The sequence below is a fragment of the Toxoplasma gondii genome, chromosome XII (assembly GCF_000006565.2).
Source record: "Toxoplasma gondii ME49 chromosome XII, whole genome shotgun sequence".
In the NCBI taxonomy this organism is placed as follows: Eukaryota; Apicomplexa; class Conoidasida; order Eucoccidiorida; family Sarcocystidae; genus Toxoplasma; species Toxoplasma gondii.
The window spans coordinates 5,064,519-5,075,761 of record NC_031480.1 but is presented as its reverse complement, the minus strand read 5'-3'; the positions used below and the strand labels follow the sequence as shown (position 1 = coordinate 5,075,761).

The 11,243-nt window shown below is 51.7% G+C and overlaps 1 protein-coding gene across 1 annotated transcript; it reads left to right on the top strand.

Moving 5' to 3' along the window:
• Positions 1–3,966: 3,966 nt before the first annotated feature.
• On the top strand, positions 3,967–11,221 carry TGME49_250360 (alpha/beta hydrolase fold domain-containing protein). The gene is made up of 8 exons (XM_018780929.1): positions 3,967–5,211; positions 6,382–7,272; positions 7,605–7,757; positions 7,978–8,150; positions 8,338–8,556; positions 8,787–8,897; positions 9,489–9,974; positions 10,746–11,221. The coding sequence occupies exons 1-8, from the start codon at positions 5,070–5,072 to the stop codon at positions 10,842–10,844; spliced, it is 2,274 nt and encodes a 757-aa protein (XP_018635067.1). The 5' UTR covers positions 3,967–5,069; the 3' UTR covers positions 10,845–11,221.
• The last annotated feature ends 22 nt before the right edge of the window (positions 11,222–11,243 follow it).

Genomic DNA, 11,243 nt, shown 5'->3' with positions numbered 1-11,243 from the left:
AATGCAAACTGATGTAGATTCGTCCATGTCATTTCGTCGTTTATTTAAGCCTAGTGATACCGTAGCCAAGCTATTGTGCGACGGTGTATGTCTCCACGGACGTCCAGTTCTTAATCAGATGATATTTTGGGACACATCATATATCACTAATCATATTTCAATATCATTGATGTAAATATTGGGTTCAACATTGGTTCGGTCCGATTCCAATTTAAGCGTAGGAGTTTTGTTTGGTATTTCCCTGAGCGCAATAGGCCCCAGGAAAACTACGCCTGGGTGCCAGTCGATCATTTGAATCATGCCCGTCGTGGCCACCGATGGTCGCAGGAACACAACGCTTCTCCACGTCCGGTATGCCGTCTCCCGACAGTCATTCATGATGCAAATCCTCAAGGTCATGCGCCATACCACAGATAAAACAAGACTGGAGGAGTGATCGGGATCGCAGGGCTCCTCCATTTTCTCAGCGCGCCGTCTCGCTAGGTGCTGTCCGCCTCTGTTCGTCAACAAAGATCTTTGAACGTATCGACCGCGTTTGACCATATGATGTTCCAATCGCTGGCGTCGGCGCCTCACAATCGGCACTCAATATCAGGCAATAACGGTTACGTTCCCCGGAATGTTCGCCAGGAGCACCAGTTTGGGATTCTCAAACGGCGCTGCCCGTCGAGGGCGGGTATCGTCGGGGAGCTTCCCCTCAAGTCGAGCGGATGATGCGACAGTCAATGTGTTGAACGATGTGCCGACAGCAGAAGTGGAAGCACACTTGATGACGTGGAGGCGCATCTGGTGCGACAAGAGGAATGTGAATGTGCGTCAGATAGGTGAAGGGAAGCGATGGCCATCAAACCACACAACCGCCTGATTGGATGTCACCTGCAGGTCCACACAAACGTCGTGGAACCACTAATGTATTGTGCTGATTCTTCCGCCGCTTCTCGTTCTCAAGGAACAAGCGGAAGTGTAGAACCTTTCCTGGACAGTCACACTCCCTTCTTGTTTCTATCGTCGTTCATCGTCGCGTACAGCTGCGAATGAGACGACACTAGGTGCCTTGTCAACAAGGACTATTTCACCTCCCTATACTGCGTCATCCCGTAGGTACGAGACCGATCGGCTTGGCAGAGACGTTCTTTATTTTCGGCGTATGTAGGTTTCAAGCATCGACGATGGGTCAATATTCAGTCCAAGCATCGTATCCACTTCCAATTATAGCATCCATGTCCGGGCCGTTCCGTCGGATGGGTTTGCTGTAGAGGTGGCGAATGCAGCTGTTCCGAGCGGCTGCTCATTTGTCAACGCGTCTGCGCCCGCATGCCAGTGGCATTGATTTTCTCTTGCATAACCGTCCTCCGACAGATGATGTTTTCTTATCAAAAACTACTGCACATACATTCGTTGTTACAGACTGGTTCGTTAGGCCGTCTTCCCTGGGCGAGCATCGAGGTGCAATAGACGGCAGGAGCCGCGGACGCCCGCCGGGCCGTACCCCGCTGAAGGGGATTCAAAAGGGAACTCGCACACACGTGGCTCCACTTTGAAACCCAACGGGGCACGAAACGCAAAAGCACAGAGCCTGCACGCAGCCTCGCAGGTTTCATATTGACCCGTCCTCACACGTTCCGAAATGTGCTTTCTATGTCGGAAGTATGTCCGTTCATGATGCCGCTCACCTGCCATTGTGGAGGGCCATCGCCTCATCAACAACGGCGACACAGTGTCTTATTATGGATGCTATTGCCGTAGGTGCATCTGGGGAAGACCCTGTCGACGACACGGATGGTCACCTCCTTCGTGCTGTAGTTCGTTGCGTTCGCTGCCTGCAATAATCACGAGTTTTCTATGCTGCATTCCGTACTGCAGGCCACTCCGCAGTGCGTGAAGGCACGGAGTTGGCAGCACCTACCAATGTGTCGACGCTCAACGTAACTGGACAAGTGACAGGATGATAACAATGAGGACCGGCGTAGGCACCTGCCCGTCCCAATCCCCACATTCCGAGGCCGCTGTCGGTGCCGCTACCCCTGCTTCGTATCGTTGCCGACACCATCGTGTGGTGATGTTCACTTTTTTCCATGGCATTCTTCTCTCTATAGGGGATGTTGCCGCCCCCGGGCATGATATCATGCAGGGCGGACCCAAAGCACCACTCAAATATATTTGGCGGTGTCTTGATAGATCTCCTTCATCCGATTCTTTTGCCCCTCCAAGGTGTTGTTCGCGTGAATCCCGTCCTCGCCCCTACTGGTGCAGAGAAATCCACATTGATCGAGGCCACGAAATGAAGTCCTTGTGGTTGTCCAAGGCACCAAGGTGATGCTGCCGTCTTGCGTCCATCTGCTTCATTTTGCGAAACATGCGCCCCATCGTGATGACTGATAAATTCAATATAGCTGTTCCTCGGCAGTCACAGAATCAGCGTTCCCAACAGTGGGAGATCGGTGATACAAGCACCTCATGTAGCTGTTCCTTGACACTTGCAGTCTACAGTTTCGGCAATGGGATGGTCAGTGACATAATGGGGACCACTTTTTCGCCTGACAGCGAAAATGATCACACGCGTCTACGCTTGTTGGCACGAACACACCGTCGTCTGCCACTGCTGCTAGAATAGCTATCATTCGCGGGGTCGGTAAAAACGGTCAAGCTGCAAATCCCACCCCTTCACGAAGGCGAAAATAGCAAAGCGCGGCGGCTGTCACCAAGTAGCGACGAAATGGGAAAGAACACATCGTCAGCGTTTGGGAGCCAAGAAACACAGTCTCTGTCACCTCCCCGCTACCATGTATGTGGTTCATTAAGGGCGTCTGCGTTTCATACAACTAAATCGGACGGGGGGTCTGCTTCCTATCCAAAACGAGCTTGCAATTCCAACCGTGTAATTGTGCGTTGTGTCTCTGTTTTCGCACGCCGAGTCGCACGTGTCTGTTCAGGACGCTTGACACCAGTGGTTTGTCGGGGCTGTCATTATTTCCTTGCAGGGATCTGCATGCCGACTGCAGTGTGATGCACTTAATTCGTACGCTGTACTAAACATGGATGCTTCTTCTTCGGACGATCCCTCTCAGCGGCGTCTAAGGCAGTGCGACGGACAAAATCAATACAGACCGTTTTTCCTAGTGATCGTAGAGGCACGCACCCACAACACATATTCAGATGAGCACCTTTGAGGCTCTTGGACGTATTCGTGGATGTCTCAGACCAGAGAGATTCCGATCAACCTAGAATACAAGCGTGAATTCCAGACTGTCCTTTCTTGTCCAGTACCAAGCGCCGCGTACAGTACAGCCAGCGCCAGCCGGAATCAGTTGCTGGTAGAGTGCATACGAGACGCGAACATCCTTAGTGCTGACGTTAGTTTCCGCCTGGCTAAAATCCACGAAAACACACGGCGAGTTGCTGTTTCCGTGGCCTGCATGTGGGGGCTTCCTCCTGACCGAGAATGTTTACTTCCGGTTAGTGCAGAGAGTCTCATTGCTGCCGGGTACACAACTGCATCTTCTGCTCGGTAACTAGCGGCACTCCCTCCTTATCACATGCTTCGCCTTGTCGCTGACTCTGTTACACACGAGTCATAGGCTGGGGGGCGGGAATGCTGTCGGGGCATAGGGAGTCTCATGGCAACACTGCAGTAGCAACGCAGCTGGTAAGAGTGGTAGCAGATGCCGTTAGGGGGTAGCAAGCTGTGAAGATCAATCATGGTGTCTCAACAGACGATGGTTCGGCGTATGGCGGAACCCGGTCGCTGGGGTCTTTGTTGCTGCACAAACGTGGCAGACACTGACATACCTCAGGCTCTAGTTCTGACCGGTTTCCCGACAAGTCTGCTCTCCAGAGGCTCGGGGGGCTGCGTCGCAATAGCCGTAACGCAACACCCTGAGCCAGTGCTGCGTTCTTGTGCGAGGTCCAGGCCAGGCCGCGCTTACCCGGCGGCCACTGCGACTCGCTCGAAGGTGTACCGGTGCAATTCGCTGTCTGTGCAGAGATGGCCCTTCTCTCTCAAGGGCATTTGCCATCACGGGAATGCGTCAGAGCAGGACGAAGGGCAGAATTGACGGCTGACGACAGATTTACGTCGTGTACAGCTGAGAGGCAGGAATCGGCGTAGGGTGTCGGAGCCGATGAGGAGTGGCATCTATTTCTCCCTGTAGGGACATTGGCTTGAGTTCAAGGCATTCAATGCGCGATCTTCAGGGGCATTAATCGACTCGGACGATGTACGCAGTATCATAATTAATCCTCTAAAATGTACTTATTCATGAGGGAGGCACTGCGGCGTAGAACTGGCCACTAATGGTTAGCCGTACATTCCAGAAACACGAACTTCTCTTCCAGACAATCCCAACGGTTCTAGCTGACGAGTTCGGGGGAGATGATTACAACAAGGACGGTAACGGCTACGGAACGGCGGCTGAAGTGCAACTGTTTGAGTAAGAGTAGGCACCAAGACACCAAGAAATATGACTCCAGTTATGAACATCACTAGTCGCAGCCTTTGAGTCGAAGGAGGTGTTGCTGCGATCCCGAAGCGCTGGTGACAAAACGTAAATTTCTTGGTTTCTCTCATGGTACAACGCACTGCTGTCATCAAGTGCGTGTGTGTGTTTTCGTGTGTGACGCGTGATTTAGCTATTTAATGAATATAATGGAGTCAACGTTACAATTTCTGGTCCAATATACCTCTATAGAGTGTCGGTCTCTCGTGTCCTACTCTTCCATAGATCTGCTGCAAGATGCTCACCAGGGTCTTCCCCTCAACTCGAGTCGCCCGCACGTTTCCCGGCTCTGTTCCGGCCGGGTGTCGAGGCCCGCACCATGGCAGCCGTTTTCTGAAGTACGGGACAATGCTGTCCTGCGACAGTCTTGAATTGCTACACACTTTTTACACTACGTGTCGGCACGTTCACCTTCCAAACCATGGCCACTGTGGGAGAAACTTTTACGTGTTTCAAGGAGCGTAAGCGACCGTGGGAGCAGCTCGTCAACCCGTCGAAAAAATTGCTTTTCGCGAAAAAATCGTGCCTGCTCGTGAAGCTGCCTATTTCGATGTACCTGCGGTTCAACTGCGCATGCACGCCCACGCGATGTCTTCATACGACGAGCGCACCTTGGTTAGCCAAGGAAAGCCAACGTTCTCTTCAAGAAATATTAAATGGTTGAACCTGCCTTTTAGAGGCAGGCACCTTCAAGGAGAGCGAAAAACAGCAAGAGGTAAGAATCATCAGAAAGAAAATGGCTCCCCCAAATAAAGCATTCAGCCCGTTTTTTTTGTAATGAGTCAATCAAGCTGTGCCGGTGAACCGCATCTATTGGGGCCCAGTGTTCAGTTTCCTCTGATTCTCCACAGTAGCTCCTGCTTCTCACTTCCTTTCCGCAAGGGCTTTTTCTGCTTATGCAACTCCCTGGTTCCTGGAAAAGACTATGTTCTCCACTTCTACCGTTCTCTAACAGTACGGAGAGAATGTCTGTGGCCTAGACGTTGCGTCCAATAAGCATAGACAATCCCAGTAACACAAAAACGCATGCACACGTCAGTTTCCGCATCTAACGCACGAGTGGTTCTCATCACACACGCAAATTTTTCCCGTTCTTCTCCACATCGCAAAGCAAGAATCGTCAACAGCCCACTGAACAAGTTCCCTATCGTGTACACAACTCACGGCGTCTGCCGATTTTCGGTGGGGGACAATCATAGACGGCAATGGAAAATTCCCGAGTCGCAAAATTTGCAGTGCATCTTCATGAAGACCCGCAGGTTGGTGAAGGGGAGATGCCAGATGCGCCGGAGTATCGTTCGGGTTCTGTAAAGCATACTGGAGTAGGAGAATTCACTGATTTTCTCCTTGCGACGCTAGTACCAGGGCTCACCCGCACAGCAGCGGACGACGAAGACCTTGACTGTCAGGGAGCTCACCGCAGCCACTGCCACTGTGAAGTCTACGTACAGACTCTTCAGTCTTCTGTGAACGTACAAGCGGGTCTCTTAGTTCTGGGTAGAGGGTCTGGCATTGCATGCACACCGTGTGCCTCTTTCAATCAACTGAGGAGCACCTCAACGAAGGGACTTCTTCTACAGATGCTAAGAGGGAATTGCATCATACGATCGGTCCGTAGTTCCGACTTCTTTTGAACATTTGGTCCTTCTAGCAAAAGCTGGAGATCTGATCCTGTTTTTTTGTTGTGACATTCGCTGCAAAAATTTTGTCTGTGTCATACTAGTTATTACGCTGCTACCCACGACCTTATGGATGGCGTCGCGTCGAAGCGCCGGCTTATGGGATCAGAAAACAATGGAAGATCGACTGCATGTTGATCTGTTTACAACCCAGGGCAGGACCTCGTTTGTTGTTTCTGGATCTGTGTCTTGACCTCTTTTCTCAGGCATGGCACCGTTTCGACATTTCCATCAACTACTGCCGCAGCACTTCGCTCTTCGCACTCTGTGTCCAACCATTTATAAGTACGCTAAGGCCACGAGCTGGCCTAGTTCTCGTGCCCAGCTGGTGCGCGACCGCCAACTAGTCGACCTTTCACTCCGTTCTTTCTACGCATCTCTACGCCCTAGCCGTCTTCGGAACCAAACTACTGTAAAGGTTCAAACCCCTGTTTGCGACGCCATTATTTACGACTCTTCATCCCCTCGACGCATTCGCAGTGTTGGTGCACATTTTGTCGGCAAGAAAGACGCTTCTCCGGTGCAGCATGGTGCTCATCCTGAGCAGCTTCCCCGAGGTGGCTCTTCTCCGGCGGCCTCTTCTGCCGGGGTTTTGAACAACTCAGTGCCACGAGGCGGCGCTGCGATACCCTTGCAGGGAGCGGACACCAATGTGGCAGCTGCCAGCGATGAGCCTCGAGCCGTGCCTGCCAGTGTGTCACTTTTGAGCGACGGTGGAGAACTGGCTGCGAAGCATGTCGGGACTGAGGCTGCGGTCTCTCAACAGGAGAGGACTGCAGAGACGAGGCTCGAAACGACAGGACCGGAACCGCCGTCACCGAGTGAGTTGCCCGAGCAGCAACGAGGTGGATGGGTAGAGGTGGCAGTAAAGATGGCGGCTCTTCTTCAGTTCGACGCAGGCGCTTCAGCCGCTCCCAGCGATGGACGGAAAACTGTGCTGCAGAAACTGCGAGACATGTCGCCTGGGAGGGAAAGATCAGAAAAAGCAGAGGCAACCACCATAAACGACGAAACCAAGAAACAGAAGTGGATTTTTTTCTTACACGGTGGAGCATTCGTCTTCAACAGCCCAGAATCGTATCGGCTTTTCACAAACGGTAAGACAGTGGAGTCAGCAGTTCCCTCCGGTCGCCGAGGAATGAAGATTGCCCCTTTGATGTTTCCGAGAAACGAACACGCAGCCGCTCTTCATGACTGTCTGTGTATGTTCAACAGTTGAGGGAGGCTTGCCAGAAATGAGGTAGCTCTCCAATGAAGGAGACATGTTTTCGGGCATGAACGTGCTGACTTCTCACAGGCAGTCTTCTGAAATTAAAGGCTTACCGGACTTGCCCACCTGACCCCAACGCCAGCTGAAAAACTCGACTATGTTTTCGAAGTCGGCGCTTTCCGCCCAAGAGCGCCTGTGTCTCTTTCGTATTCTTTTCAGATCTCTCGGTCCTGACAGGTGCAAAAGTTTTCTGCCCTGATTATAGCTTGGCGCCGGATCGCCTGTGGCCGGTGCAGCTGGAACAATGCGTCGCAGCGTATGAGTACTTGTGCTACGAGATGAACGTTCCAGGCGAGGATATAATCCTTGTAGGTAAGCCTTACTTTCTCGAAAAAGAGAAGAGATATGCGGCAGGTAGCTCGTTTTGCTACATTTGCACACTGGGCAACATTAATCGTGTGCACCGCTCTCTCCGAGAAGGGATGGCCTTTGCGTTTGATCCCCTCGGTTTTTCCTGTGATTTAGTGACTGCAGCTGTGGCCGAAGAAAGCGGGACTGGCGATATCTTTTGTCTTCATACGATGGCGTGCAGGCGACAGCGCAGGCGGAAATCTCGCGGTGACTCTGATGGCAAGTATCGTGAAGCGGGGAGAGCAGAGTGACCGGACAAATGTTGCAGAAAATCCCAAGCCTCTTCCGCGACCTGCAGGCATGGTGTTGCTTTCACCGTGGCTCGACCTCACCATGGAGGGGCCCTCGTACATCGTAAGCAACTTGGTTTTGTCTATGTTACATTGAAGAAGCCTAAAAAGCGAAGCCGAAGTGGTGGGGTGTTCAGCATGAGTTTTCGGTAGCGTTCATTACCAGTCATTGGCTGGTTCACCTCGCCTCTGAATGCACAGCAGATTCCACATCTGGATGGCGGACCGTTTGCGTTCTTTTTTATGTTCAGCTCAACGCCACCAGGGAGCCCGTCCTGCCTCTTACGAGCATCCGGCAATCTACCGGCGTGTACGTCTACGGCCGGTTTGACTTGGGAACGCTCTCCAACGCAGAAATAGAGGAACGCTTAGATGTGACCAGTGAAAAGCTCTGCCGTGAATCTCCCACTGGACCTCGACCAAACGACGGTGACTTGCCGAGCTGCTACTCGTCGGTGTCGCCGCCCGAGGTATGTGGAAAATGGACCTTAGCAGTGGAGGTGACCTCTTCACCGATTTTGGGACTGTATAGTTGGAGCTTTACTGTTTTTTTGGCATGTATGCTAAACGGTACTTTGTCTATCGTGTTTAGCAACACAGAGTATAACCTAGCCGTGCGTTTTTCCTCGTTACTGATACGCTGGGAACGACTATCTCACTAAGCAGAGCTGTTCTGCGTCGGTACGCTTGCGTGGGACAGGTCCCAGATGGCTCTCGGTGCTTTTCCAATCCCTGGATTTCCCCGGTTTACTTCGACAAGGATATGCTTAAAAATATGCCACCAACATGCATTCACGTTGGTTCTGTTGAGGTGAGCATGTTTTCCACCACATGTCAATGATGATCCCCGCAGTTTTCTGTAGCAGTTTAAAAACGGTGGCACGCAACAAGGTGGGCGCTGAATGGGTTCACGTGTACCGTACAGGCATGACTTTTTTCGATCAGAGTTCCAGTTCTCGCCTTGTAGACAATCTGTGTTACTGTGTTGGTTTACAGAGAACTGGAACTCGTGTTTTCTGTGGCATTCGTGCGAGTACGCCAATCAGCAAGTAGTCAGGTTCCTTCTGGTTTCACCTAGACAATTGTCAGGTGTAATACACGGCCGCCTGTATTGAGCATAAACGAAATGGACACGTGAATCGGAAATACCCACACTCGGCGGTTGTGGTGCGTGCTGCGTTGAATAAGCTGAAGCATGGGGCGCTGGGGAAAGTTAGGCAGTTCGTAGTAAACGTGCCTTTCTCAGTAAATGTTCTCGTTGGAAGAATATGTCCCTTATTGTGGTGCGTTGCAGTTTTTTTCTAGAAACAAGAGCGTCTACCCTGAGCGCAAACATAAACCGTCGTGTCCAGCACTTCCCGGTTCTCACCTTTATCCTGGTTCCTGCTGCCTTCGCTGTTAGGTTCTCCTCAGTGACAGTCTCATCTTCGGCCGGCAAGTAAACGACGCCGTCCGGGGCGCGTCACTCTTTTCGGAAAAGGCGTGGAGTGCGGCTGACGAGCGTCTCTATGCAACGAGAGCTGCTACCACTGCAGAACGAGAGATGTCGTTCCTGGCCTCCCTTCCAACAGTCGGCACTTCAAAGGGGGTGACAGAGAAGCGAGAAATCGACGACGAATTGACACGAGCGGGGACCGATACGAACAGAAGTTCCTTTTTGGGTCTGAAGGACGTCTGTATGTCGTCAGCTTCCACAGAAATAAAGGCAGTGCGATCCCACTCGGACAAGAACCCATCTAGAGTTCCCAGTTACTTCACCACCTATGGCTGGCTCAGCGAAGCAGATGCTCAGAAGTTAAACGCCGACGGAGTTGTATTCCCCTTCGGCTGTGAAGAAGCCACTGCCCCTCGAGTCCAGGTCAAGGTGTGGAAAGACGAATTCCATGTGGTAAGTGAAAAACAACGGAAAGGGCGTGCGCGGTGGCTGCCCTATGCTGCGGGTTGCTGTTCTCCGGCCCCACAAATCAAACATCTACTCCACGGCAATCACAACATGATGGCGACCCGTGTGGCATGGCCACACGCTGAAGAGGGCTTCTCCCATCCACTCTGCGAGGCTCACATGCACACAGTAAACGGTTAGATGGCGGGATTTTCCCACAATTATTCGCACGTGTCATTGTCAGTGAGGGACGGAATGGAAGACAGGAGGCGCTTAAAAAGATTCGCGGGAGCGTCGTCTCTGTACTCGTGGTGCCAAGTGTCGCAGTTTTGTACGGGGAATCATGGCGCAGAGTACCCAGAGAGAGTGCCCCGCCGAAGGGTTTGTGGAGGCACGAAACTGGATTTACCATGATGGACCTGTATAGGCATCTGTCTACTCGGCTGGTCCTGACACTACTCTGTCTCTGATCGTTGAGGGGAGGAGAGCACAACGTCTTTTTTTTTCGTCTCTGAACAACCTGAAATCCGCGATGGTATGTTGATTGCAGCACAGTTTCTATATTTTTTTCAAGTGATGATCACTCTTCTCTCGCTTTGGAACAAAGGCAATCTAGGGGCTGTATTGGGCACCAGGCGACGCGTTGAGTGTGACTACGATTCATCCGCTTCACAATTCAGGAAGCACACAGTCGGTTCTGAATGACGTAAGAAAAACACATATCGGTTTCAGCTACAATTGCCGTCACTTCTGTCTGGGTTGCCTTTGTTCCCTCAGTTTCCTTGCTGCAGCTTCTTGGAGGGTCCGAACGGCGAGAAGTGCCTGCAGGACATCGCCAAGTGGATTGAAGACGTGTACGCCAACGCCACGAAGTGAGGGAGTCCCAGGTATAGTTTTTGCATTATCGACCATGAACCAGTCTCGTGATTCCTCGCTTCCAAAGTCACTTTTAATTGGCTTCGCTTTCTCGGTTCCGCAAGCTCCCGTGCGGTACGTCAAGCGGAGGTAACAATGCAGGCAGAGACGTTCGAAATATCGCAGCAGAGGGGTTTTGAATCATCGTGATTGTTGGTAAGAAACCAGGGTCAAAACCGGATGCCAAGTACGGCAAATGCGCGTTTCGTCCTTTATTCGTATAGGAAAAAACCAGTTTTCTCCTTTTTTAGTGTCAAGAGTCGTTTCGGAGTTAGACACGATACCTTTCTCCAGAAGTGCGACTGCTACGGCAGCGAACAATGCTAAGCAGAATCAGGTCACAAATTCTTACGATGCACT

Bases quoted from the DNA above. Each gene is read 5' to 3' on its own strand.
- TGME49_250360 (XM_018780929.1), top strand. From the start codon at position 5,070: ATGCACGCCCACGCGATGTCTTCATACGACGAGCGCACCTTGGTTAGC. The intron at 8,557-8,786 runs GTATGTGGAAAA...TGCGTGGGACAG, and splicing joins CGTCGGTGTCGCCGCCCGAG to GTCCCAGATGGCTCTCGGTG. The intron at 8,898-9,488 runs GTGAGCATGTTT...CTTCGCTGTTAG, and splicing joins TTCACGTTGGTTCTGTTGAG to GTTCTCCTCAGTGACAGTCT.